Source organism: Sphaerodactylus townsendi, linkage group LG16 (genome assembly GCF_021028975.2).
Source record: "Sphaerodactylus townsendi isolate TG3544 linkage group LG16, MPM_Stown_v2.3, whole genome shotgun sequence".
Lineage (NCBI taxonomy): Eukaryota > Metazoa > Chordata > Lepidosauria > Squamata > Sphaerodactylidae > Sphaerodactylus > Sphaerodactylus townsendi.
Genome location: NC_059440.1, coordinates 12,005,730 through 12,017,991, shown reverse-complemented (window position 1 = coordinate 12,017,991; position 12,262 = coordinate 12,005,730). Strand labels below are relative to the sequence as shown.

Genomic DNA, 12,262 nt, shown 5'->3' with positions numbered 1-12,262 from the left:
ATACAGTTCATACAGACGTGGGGGGGTGCCATGGGGGGCAGGGGGCCCTGGGGGGCGATTTTGCATCCCCCACTTGAAGAGATTTGTTGTACCCAGGGACAGAGATTACCCCCTTGTCCCTAGTGGAGTTAATCATTAATAACCAGTTCTCCGAACTGAGAAAAATTTAGTAACCTGTTCTACCGAATAGGTGCGAATAGGCTGCATCCCACCTCTGGGGACTGGGTTCTAATGATGTCTTTCTTCTCTTGGTGCCCAGGCTAAATGGTGGTTGGAGTCTCCCTGCTTTGGGGTTTGGGTATAAAGGCAGAATTCTGATCTCCAAGTGACAATCTCCATTTTTTCTGGAGGAAATTATTGCTTTGGAAGGTTGGTTCTTATGGCATTATCCTGGTCTCCATCTGGGCCAGGCCCTTTACAGCCCTGGCCCCTGCCTGGTGGAACACTCTACCACCAGCTGTCCGGGCCCTGCGGGATCTTGGAGAGTTCCGCAAGGCCTGTAAGACCGAATTGTTCCACCGGGCTTTTGGGGGGACCAGCCGCTGATATGTGCCCCCTCCTTTTGCTCTCCCGTACACTCTGGGCCCAAAACAACCATGGGGCCCTCTGCTCCCCTTCCTCCTTTTCTGGGAGGATTTCTATGAGTTTTTAGTCGGACACCAATACATTTGTATTCTTTTGCATAAATTTGATTGTCTTGAATGAGGCACTGTTTAATGGGGTTTTAATGGGGTTTTAATGTTATGATTAAGTGGAGCCTATCTTATTGTAACTTGTATTTATTTATTTGCTCCAACACTGGTCTGTTTTATTCATGTTATTCGCCGCCCAGAGCCCTTTGGTGGAGAGGCAGTATATAAGAATGAATGAATGAATGAATGAATGAATGAATGAATGAATGAATGAATGAATGAATGAATGAATGAATGAATGAATGAATGAATGAAATGCTGAGATCTGTCCCCTCCCCAAAAATGTACCATTCTAGGCTCTACTTCCAAATCTCCAGGAATTTCCCAACCCAGAGTTGGCAACCCTATTTGGTGCCAGTCCCTCTCAGGTTCAGTGGTCAAGTTATGACATAGCCTGAGACAGTTTTAGGCCCTTTCCGCACATGCAGAATAATGCACTTTCAATCCACTTTCAATGCACTTTGCAGCTGCGCGGAATAGCAAAATCCACTTGAAAACAATTGTGAAAATGGATTGACAGTGCATTATTCTGCATGTGCAGAAGGGGCCTTAGTTTGTGGTCTTTCATATCACCTGTTGCCTGATCCTTTTATCTGGAGATGCTGGGAATCGAACATGAGACCTTCTGCAGCAGACTCACAGCCACATCAAGGAAACAAGGCGAATAGAACTCGGCTTGGCTGATGAGCTGCATAATAACCAGGTATTACTCTGAGCTACCATTTATTATAACTCAGCTGCTGGCTCTGCTGCTACAAACCCTATCAAAAGTTCTGTCATTTCGTCTGCAAACATATTTGTTCAGAGTGAGGAATATTGACTTAGTAGCTCATAAATTAAATACAACTGATTTCCCTATTGATAATTCTCTTTGAAAGATGGCAGATGCAAGGGAATAAATAAACCACAAAACAAAATATGCATCTAAATCAAAGAATCACAGAATCACACTCAGTTTAGAGAAGAAACGGGGAATGGGGACGAAGCGCTGTGAACATAGTTTTGACGGTTGCCTTCTTCTTTTTTCCTCCCGCATCTTTTCAGATGCTTTCCATAATCGTGTGCAGCTCAATTAATTTTTGGGTTGATCTTCTCTTTTGTGTGGAGGAAATTAATCAAGCGTTCTTCAACCTAGCCGCTTTAATCGAGGCAATAACTTACGCGCTCAGCATGAATGGAAAATTTTAAAAAGAGGGTTGTTGTTTTCTACGGAGCATCAAAGGCAGACAGACGAGTGATCTTTGCAGATTTGGGGGAAGAGACGGTGGATAAAAGCTTGATTTTACCACAGGGCGTTTGATTCCATTTGGCAAGGTGACAGCGGTACTTACCCACAAACAACTGAAAAAATAGTATTTAGTTGCAGAAGGTCAAAGAGACATGATATTCAGAGAATCTTATGCTCCACCCTTTCTGTGCCTCGTTGCACACAAATCCCCCAAATTGTTTCAAAAACATTTTCAGTTTCCTCCCTACAACAATGTATGTCATCACTTACCCTCCCGAAACGAGTCCTGGCTGTCATTACATGATCGCCCCCTTTTTTTGCCATGCCATGATTCCCTCACCCACCTTGCAGGGTGTTTGTTGTGGGGGGGGGGGGAAGGGAAAAGAGATTGTAAGCCCCTAGTCTCCTTACAGGAGAGAAAGGGGGGATATAAACTCCTCCTCTTCTTCTTTTCTTGTTCTTGTTCTTGTTCTTGTTCTTCTTCTTCTTCTTCTTCTTCTTCTTCTAGTATGTTACACTATCCAAGGGAAAAACTATTTGCTTGTAATCACATTATGAGTTCTTTCATGAGTGTACTTACATTCTTCTCTCAGGAGATGTTACTGGATCTAAGGCTGTAAGGGTAGGAGTCAAACACGGGTTGGGAAAGCTGGTGGGAGGGAGACAGCAAGAGGCCCATATCTCATCTGTGTGCAAATCACTTCTTCCAACTTAGAAATTATCCCCTAGTGCTAAGAATCTGCTGCCTCTGATTATAAGCCCTCCCAATTTGAACATTATTCTGGTGTCTAGAGTAAAAACCAGAGAGATTTGGGGAGTTCCTAGAGTGCTTTGACGTTGCTTCTGGGTACTACCGGACGTGATGTTTCCCATGTTTCATGAAGTCACTTTCCACCCACCCACAATTTGGGGAAAAAAGGGGTGCCAAAGACCAGGAGCAGGAGCAAAAGATTGCATGCCATAGCCATATTGCCATAGTAGGAAAACTTTAATAAGACCTGTCTGGCCGGTAAATCAAAAAAAGCGGTTGGCGGAGAGAAAAACACATTTTTCCAGCCATGGTGTTGAGGATTCGGTCTGCAAAGGATGCTAGCAGACTTCAGTGGGCACAGGATATGATTAGCTGGTAAAGATGTGGTAAGTATAGCCAGAGGTGGGATCCAACCAGTTCTCACCACTTCTCTAGAAGTGGTTACTAATGTTTTCTGAGTGCCGAGAAGGGGTTACTAAAGCAACCTCCCTGCCCAATAGGGACAGGAGGTGCGTGTGTGTGGCGCCGCCTCTGTTTGAATCCCCCACCATCGGAACCTGTTATTAAAATTTTTGAATCTCACCACTGAGTATAGTTAAAGGACAGTTGGGGCAATATCTCATCTGAATGCTCCCCCAAAAGTGTTGCGGGCACTTTCGCACATGCAGAATAATGCACTTTCAATCCACTTTCCATGCACTTTGCAGCTGGATTTTACTGGGCGGAATAGCAAAATCCACTTGCAAACAATTGTGAAAGTGGATTGAAAGTGCATTATTCTGCATGTGCGAAAGTGCCCGCAGTTCGGCAGCCAAATCAGAGACAGCTTCAGATCCCAAACATCAAACATAGTTTGGCCTTGAGATACTTTAATTGGAGATAACAGGGGCTGAACTTGGGGAGGTCTTTTATATGGAAAACAGACCTTTTATCACCAAACCATTCTCCCTGTTCTGCTGTCTGAAGCCCTGTTTCGGAGGAGCGGCTCTGAATATTTTCATTGCTCTAGCAGGTTGGCTAAGGGAGTTTGCACCGCATTCATCTGTCTGGGCCCAAGGATGATAAAGCATCTTTATGTTTTAAAAAGCAGTTTAAGAATTCTAGCCCTGTTGTGTGCTAGGTACTCTCGCCCTGCGCCATCTTATATTTTAATACTGGAGATCATTGCAAGATGCAAGGGGGAAGCATTAAAAAAATTTATTAACTTACTAAAGCGGAGCTGCCTGTGTCATGCTTGTTGCAAAATCTGACACGCAGGTGCCTTTTTATCAATTTAACAGTATTTAAAAGAGGGCGAGTTAGCCAAGCCATTTGTCTTGGCAACCGGGGGAACATTTCAGCTGCTCAGATATTAACACCCACAAGTTATGTGAGAGAACAGAATGTCACAGAAGAACTGGCGCATCGGTTAGCGTGGAAAGCCCAGCAAAGATGACGCAGCAAAATCCAATTTCTTTCAAAATAATTTACACATGCATAGAAAAAGGGCTATTATAGGGCGATTTCCCACTGGTGATTAATCCTGGGATAGTCACCCGGAATATCCAGGTTTCCTCACGATCTCCCCACTGCCAAACCATAGAACACAGATCAGTCCCATTTCTGGCGCTGTCCCCCCCCCCCCCCAATCATGGGATTTTCCTGGACCTGCTTGCATATGCACCTTTTTGAAAAAACACTCCAATGGGAGCTAACAGGAGATGGGGGTTACACATTTGAGGGTCCATAATTTTGGCTCCCATGAACCAAACTTCACCAAACCTAGGTGGTATCATCAGGGGGCCTCCTTCTGATGTCACCCAGGTTTTGTGAAGTTTGGTCTAGGGCAGGGGTAGGGAACCTGCGGCTCTCCAGATGTTCAGGAACTACAATTCCCATCAGCCCCTACCAGCATGGCCAATTGGCCATGCTGACAGAGGCTGATGGGAATTGTAGTTCCTGAACATCTGGAGAGCCGCAGGTTCCCTACCCCTGGTCTAGGGAGTCCAAAGGTATGGACTCCCAAAGGGGATGCCCCATCCCCCATTGTTTTAGTGGGAGCTAATAGGAGATGAGGGCTACACATTTGAGGGTCCATAATTTTGGCCCCCATGAACCAAACTTCACCAAACCTGGGTGGTATCATCAGAAGGGTTTCCTAAAGATACTCTGAAATTTTGGTACTGCTAACTTAACAATTGCACCCGCCGATTGCCGATTCTTTTGAAACTTGTTTGTATCTAGATTAAATTTTCAGTGGGAATTCGGCCATAGATTGCAAGAGGATTTTTCTTTGGGCGATTTTACATTTTTGACTTGCAGTTCCAATAATCAGCAAACAGGATCCCACCCCCCACCCCCTGAGTCCACGTTAAACTGAATAACCCAAGTAGGGTTGCCAGCAGGAGTGTATGTACAGAAAATGGCACCTGGGGCAAGCAATGAAATTGTGCTCTTTCCCAAATATTGCACCATCACCTCTTTGCAAAGAATCAGGTTTGGAATGGTGGCAGGTTGGACATGAATCAAGGTAGCATCCCATGTTCAAAACACAGGATGGAGGGTGGCAAAGATGTCCCCAGAACATGCTAAAGTTTCTTTTGGGACTCCTCATAGCCAGGGCCTGGCCCCAGCTCCCCTCTTCACCAGCTCCATCCAGATGTCCAATTTTTTCCTTCTGCATTGAGCAACAGCTCCTCCCATGATGGAAACATTCCTTTTAAAAAGACACATGGAAACAAACAAACACATACATGCATAAGCCTTTACTGGCATCAAAAATATAATCCATTATAATAATTAAAAGGAGACACAGCTGATTAGCATGAAAAATTAATAGAAAAGAGAATAGAAAACAAAATTATATAAATTCATAATTTTTTAAACAATACTTAAAATTAACACTTAATCCTAACAATGCAAAGGTTTATAGCTCACTGTAGGAAACTAGCTACCCTCTCTTACAGATCTGCAGAAGGGCTATTTAATAAAAAGGACTTCAAAACTGCAATAGAGGAGTCGACTCTCAGTGCAAGAATAGGACTTAAGAACATAGCCCAAATCTCAGCGTAGAATGAGCAGAAGAACAAAATATGATGTGGTGTTTCAATAGTTCCTGAATCACAAGGACAGACTCTTTCTGCATCTGGTACTCTGGAAGTGTCCAGAGAGTAGGGCAGATGGCATAGCATTAAAGCAAGCAAAAACATAAGCTCTGCACTGCCTTGGATTTTTTAAGAGGGAATGATATTCAGCTGTATGGCCTGGTATGCTTGGGATTCCCAGACTCAACCGGGAGCATGTCTTAGGCCCCTTCCGCATATGCAGAATGGTGCACTTTCAATGCATTTTGCAGCTGTGCAGAATAGCAAAATCCACTTTCAAGATTGGGAAAGTGGATTGAAAGTGCATTATTCTGCATGTGCAGAAGAGGTCCTAGGGGCAGCACAAATAAGGTTTTGAGCCTCAATATCCAGGTACCCAGAAACAAAATGTCTCTTTACTGTTCCAAATTAAACAATAAATCACAGGGTTGTATTGAGATGGCCATGTGTGTGTCTGTGTTAAGTGCCATCAAATCACTTCGGACATGGCAACCCTATGAATTAATGTCCTCCAAAGTGTCCCATCATTCAGCAACTCCCAGTGCTCTCACTATAGAGCTGCCAACCTCCAGGGGTGAGTGGAGATCTCCTGGATTACAGTTGATCTCCAAGCAACAAAGATCAGTTTACCCCCAAAAAAATGGCCATTTTGGAAGGTGGACTCTGTTGCAATGTTCTAGGAATTTTCACATGTTAACCTTGGTTTCTGCTTATGTTTTCTCCAACAGGTGTAAAGAGCTGAAATACCCTAAGGATCTTCCGCAGATTTCCATCATTTTTATTTTTGTGAACGAGGCGTTGTCAGTCATCCTGCGTTCAGTGCACAGCGCAGTGAATCACACGCCCGCTCACCTCCTGAAGGAGATCATCCTCGTTGACGACAACAGCGACGAAGGTGAGTTGCGTCAATATTTTGCAGGGGAAGGAAAGGATGCGGGACAGTGTGGCGGTATTCACCTGGCGCACTTGGGTATTCACCTGGCGCGCTCATCTCTACCATGTCTGCTGTGAGGAGAGGAGGGGAAGGAGTTTGTCAACTGCTTCGAATCTCCTTACAGGAGAGAAAGGCAGGTATAAATCCAAACTTCTCTTCTTGATTTTGAAAGAGAATGACGCCTGGCCTCTGATTGTAAGCTTTCTCTGCAAACAACTTGAAGGGTTTTTAAACGAGTTCTGAACTGGAACATTGCGTTCAAAATTTATTTATATCTCCCCTCTCTTTCAAAATGGAAATCATCACAAAGAGGGCCAGTGGGATGCAGCGGATAGAGAGCCTGTCTAGGACTCTAGGAGACCCAGGTCGATTCCCCACTTACCATCTGCTGCGCGCTACTCTCACCAAGTAGCACGGGGTCCCGCGGCACTCCCCACTACAGGGGCGGCGACAACACAGCCGCCCCGACGCTACCGCTCTCGCGCCCCCTCAGTGCGCGTCATTCCTGGCTCTCCTCAAAACGGTACCTTTTGATGACCTCGCGCAGAGCCGGAAATGACGCTCGCTCACAGTAGTGCGTAGCAAGGGGGGTCGATGGTAAGTGGGGAAACAACCCCAGTCTAGAACCCCCACTCTTCCATTGAAGCTCCCTGAGTGACGTTGGAGCAGTCGCATGCTTTCAGTCTAACTGACACTACTTTTATAAGCTGCTTTGGGTTCCAATTGGGAAGAAGGGGAGAAATAAATGAAATGTATAGACAAAAGCAGCATTCATGAGGTTTCCTGGCAGGGATTTCTCCTTTCCTGGAATTGATCAGACCAAGACCTGCTTAGCTTTATCAAGGCTAATGATATCAAGCACTTTCCAACTGTGCACTGGGACCAACGTTTTCGCACCTGCTCTTGCAATACAGCGTCAGATTCCCAGGGGGAGGTTCCCCAGAGAAATTCTGTTGCTCGTTGCTTCCAGGGAGATAATAATTTTGCTGAATCGGAAATGGGCTGCTGTTCTGTAGATCAGGTTGCTGTTTCAAGAACCTCAAGTCAGTTTCAGCCAGAAGTGCAGTTTTCTCACCAACACCGAGACCAAGCAAAGGGTTAAACTAATTAAGTTCTGTCCTCGTGCCAATAGCAGCTGCCTCCCCTGTGCTGATGCACTGAATGCCAGCTGCATAGGTGTAAAAATGGGCCATTCAATTGAAGGCATCTTTTTATCAGTTGCAAACAGAATCCGAGTTTTCAGAGCAAAGGTGCCGGGCTTGTAATTAAAATGAGTATTGTCACCAGGAGATATTTGCAAGCCAAGCCCACTGTTTGCAAATGTTGCCCTCACTGCTGTCTGGGACCACCTCCAAATTGTTTACAAGACATTTCTGGGGATGTCAGCGGCAGTGGAAGCAGTGTTGCTGATAACTTGGGATCCGACTGCACAAACCCAGCGAACCAGTAAATTACAACCGTACACCACTTGCGCTTACCGGATTACGCCCATGCAAATATACTTGAAATACTGCTCCATTTTAAATTGCAAGCCACAGCAATTTGATTGGATGGTGCACTTGGTTCTAGGGCAGTGATGGCGAACCCATGGCACGGGTGCCAGAGGTGGCACTCGGAGCCCTCTCTCTGGGCACGCGCACACAGAGTTCGTCATGTGGGGGGGTGGAAAATCACACACACACCCACACACACACACTTCTAAGCTGGCCTGGGCCACTGAGCACGACGTGCGCGCACTGTGGTCAGCAGGGAGGACTCAGCTGGCAGGCCTGGTGCCTGTGCTCCAGGTGGCTGCTGCCGGGGGGGGGGGCGGGGCGGGGCGCAGAGGAGGCAGAGTTGCTAGAGAGGCACAGAGCGGTGCGCAAGGGACTTGCTGGAGGCTGGAGCAGGCTGGCCCCTGCTCGAGCGGGTGGGGCAGAGGAAGAGGGAGCCAACCAGTTTTTTCTAAACTAAAACCTCAGCATTCAGGTTATATTGCTGGATTGGCACTTTGCGATAAATAAATAGGGGTTCGCCATCACTGTTCTAGGGGAAATGGCCAGTGTGATCACAACGAAGTGGGATTTTGAAGGCCTTACCTGTGACAATCCTACCATCTCTCATTTGGGTCTAGCCAGTGGCTTTTTCTACACAGCCAAGATAAAATGTTTGAAGGCAGGAAATAAAACATTTCCTCCGAGGAGTTCTGCAATGTTTTTAGCCCAAAACGTTTTTATTTCCAGCCTGAAAACGTTTTAAATGCCTCCTCTTCTAGCGATTCTTTTGTTGAAATGTTTTCAAAGCATTTTGGCTTGCTGTAAATGTCTCTTTAAAATGCTTCCCACACCTCTCTACAGTCCCCAGACTTCATCTTTAGCACCAATTTCTGAGCTCGCTTTGTTGTCTTGCCTGTTTGGGGTGGGGTGATATCTTCAAGCTTTGGATACATGACCTATGAGGAGTTGCTGTCAGGCCCCCAGAGAAGCTCTTACTATTTTCTTATTAAGTCTCAGTTGTCCATTTAGTTACAATGGATTTAGTTCCTTTTGTATAGTGTTCTAAGGGAGGGAACTTTAGTTAGACCCTGTCCCTTTAAGAAATCCCCCTAGAGCAGTGGTGGCGAACCTTTGGCACTCCAGATGTTTTGGACTACAATTCCCATCAGCCCCTTCCAGCATGGCCAATTGGAGTGCCAAAGGTTCGCCACCACAGCCCTAGAGGCAGTCTTCCTTTCGTTACCCAGTAGTACCCCTATTTATTTAATTCAGTCTAAGGTGCCAGTGGAGTTGGAAGGCTGCAATATCTCTTATGTCTATGGTGTATAGTCTATATGGTGTATAGTCTAAGGGCTATAAAAGTTAAGGTGTTAACAGAAAGCAGAATTCAGATAAAGGACACTGAAGGAATCAAGAGGAAGCCCAGACAAAGTGGACCTTCTTGGAAGGAGTCAGGAAAGGATAAAAGTCTCAAGCTTCAAGTTATTCATGTCAATAAGTACTTTATTTTTGTCAGACCCTGGGAGGAGTCAGGGTCTCAATTCTTCTAGCAATAAATCTTTTTTTAAAAAAACCTGTTACCCCTTGCTTGTGAGTCTCCCACTCTGTTCTGGCTGAGTACAGGGCACCTAAGACTGTTTTACTTGGGGAACAGAACAGTTGCTGCTCAATGCTTTGAAGCATCAAAGTATTGGATCCATGGAAAAGGTTTTTCAAAAGGTGGAACAAGCACAAAATGGTGGCCAGGAATCGTTTTGAGGAGGTGAGTGTGAACAAACAGGAGGAACTGAAAATGTTTTGCAAACGTTTACATCGACTTGTGCAGAAAAAGACCTGTAAATCAGTATATGGACAAGATTTGAAATAACTGGTGCTCTACATAGGGCTTGAGGCAAGCCTAAATTATTGCCAGATCTGACCCAGCAATCTTGTACTGGGGAAAGAGAAGAAGGAAGTCAGAGGCTCATTCCGCACATGCAGAATAATGCACTTTCAAACTGCTTTCAGTGCTCTTTGAAGTTGCGTGGAATGGCAAAATCCACTTGCAAACAGTTGTGAAAGTGGTTTGAAAACTCATTATTTTGCGTGTGCAGAAGGGGCCAAAGATTCCCCCCCAGAACAGCCCACAGAACCAACAGGCAGGGCCTTTGGGTAAGACTGTTGGCCAGTCCAGCTGGGTTTTATTTCTTGACAAAGCTGCAGGAGGACAAGAAACGTGTAGCAATTGTTCTATGTAGGTCAGCTGTTGATAAAGTGCGGTTGGAACAACGACGGAAGAAGATGGAAGATTAGTTCTTCCCATTACCTTGTGGTGCGTAGCGCCTTCTCTAGATAACACGGAACTCAGAGTTACATTTTGAGTCAGGCCCCTAGATTTGAATAGCTTTCCCAAATTGGCACAGGATTGCAATGTGACCTCCCCATTCAAAACCCATTAGCATCCCTAGTTTCGCAGATAGCCTACAGCAAGCAATCTCCAAGTGCTGCTTGCGATCCTGCCATATGCTTACACTCCCGTCTTGCTGAAAACGAAAATCCTTTCGTCATGAATATTACAGAATCTTCTTCTCTTCCCCCCCTTTGGCGAAGAGCCTTCTGTCGTAGACAGGAAAGCCCCGAAGGATTTGTTTAAAAAGGTACTTCAGACACCAACCTCAACTCATTAAGGCCCAAGACTATGTGTACTTTTCCTTCCGTGTAACAGTATTAGCTGTGATTAAAGACGCGCATTATTGTCCCTCCATAACCCACGTCAACAACCACTGGGCTTGTTGATCATCATCAAACAAGGCCGGAAAGAGCACCAGTTTTCAGAAACACGTGTAGTTCACAGGATTCTTGCTTCATTGGTGCTTAGAAGAGTTCAAGGCCAAACCTCGCCCGGTTTGTTGTTCCTGTGCCAGGTTTATTCATTGCTAAAGTGGGTGATGGGGAAGAGCGGGAATGTGGGGGGATTTTTACTTCAGAAGAAGTGAACAGGTGAGGGGAGCTGAGTCCTCTCAGTTCAACTCAGTTGCCGATTACCTACTGCAGGCTGATCCCTGCCCTTGCCCAGTGGAAAGCAAGAAACATGCACAAGGGAAGAGGAAGTATGTCCGGACAAGCAATCTTGCCCCAACGCGCCTGCTTGCTTAGCGCACCACAAAGGGGATGTGTGTTGGGACAAGATTTTTTGCCCGTATGCGCCTCCTCTCTTGGTGCACTGCAAAGAGGACGTGTCTCGGGACAAGGTTCTGGTCCCACCCAGTGGTGGGATCCAAAAATTTTAGCAACAGGTTCCCATGGTGGTGGGATTCAAACTGTGGTGTAGCACCAATGGGGCACGATGGGGGCATGGCCGGGCATTCCGGGGGCGGGGCATTCCTGGGCGGGGCTGTGGCAAGGACGCAGCCATTGCACCGGTCCCTGGGCGGGAAATGAATGCACGCAGGCGCAGGCTGCCACGCACGCCAGAGCACCTCCTGCTAGACTGCTTCAAGTTCTGCACGCTACTGCTGAGAGGAGGGGCGTAACTAAGGCAAAAATCACGTGGCAAAATCACCAATTAGTAACCCCCTCTCGGCACACACAAATAATTAGTAACCTACTCTCAGGAATCTGTGAGAACTTGCTGGATCCCACCTCTGCACCTAACCATTAGGAAGAACTTTCTGACTTTCAGGGCTGTTCGACAGTGGAATTCTCTGCCGAAAAGTGGTGGAGTCTCCATCTTTGGAGATTTTTCAAGAGAGGCTGGAAGGCCATCTGTCAGGAGACCTTTGATTTTGTGTTCCTGCATGGCAGGGGGCTGGACTTGATGGCCCTCGTGGTCTCTTCCAACTCTATGATTCTACGATTCCCAACACAGTGGGACTTTAAACCAGTTCAGCCATAAACATTTGTTTAAATAAAGTGTGGGATCAAAGCAGGCATATTTCAGTCACTTATAAAACGTCAGCACGCTTCAGAAAGAGAAAAATAGTTCTGTTGAATATAGCTATGAAATTTTGCCATACTATCCACACACCCCTTTCTGTGTATCCAGAGTCCTCTCTCCCAATCTACAGGGGTTTTATTTTCTCCAGAATTCTTATCTTGCATTCTTGACGTCCATGGCAAC

The 12,262-nt window shown here is 46.0% G+C and overlaps 1 protein-coding gene across 1 annotated transcript in view; it reads left to right on the top strand.

Annotated features, from left to right (window-relative positions):
* The window catches only part of GALNT17 (polypeptide N-acetylgalactosaminyltransferase 17), a 206,986-nt gene that overhangs the window by 91,780 nt on the left and 102,944 nt on the right, over positions 1 to 12,262 (top strand). Inside the window, exon 3 of the mRNA XM_048519282.1 lies at positions 6,483 to 6,649. Coding sequence (XP_048375239.1) covers positions 6,483 to 6,649 — 167 coding nt within the window. The remainder of the gene's footprint in view (positions 1 to 6,482; positions 6,650 to 12,262) is intronic.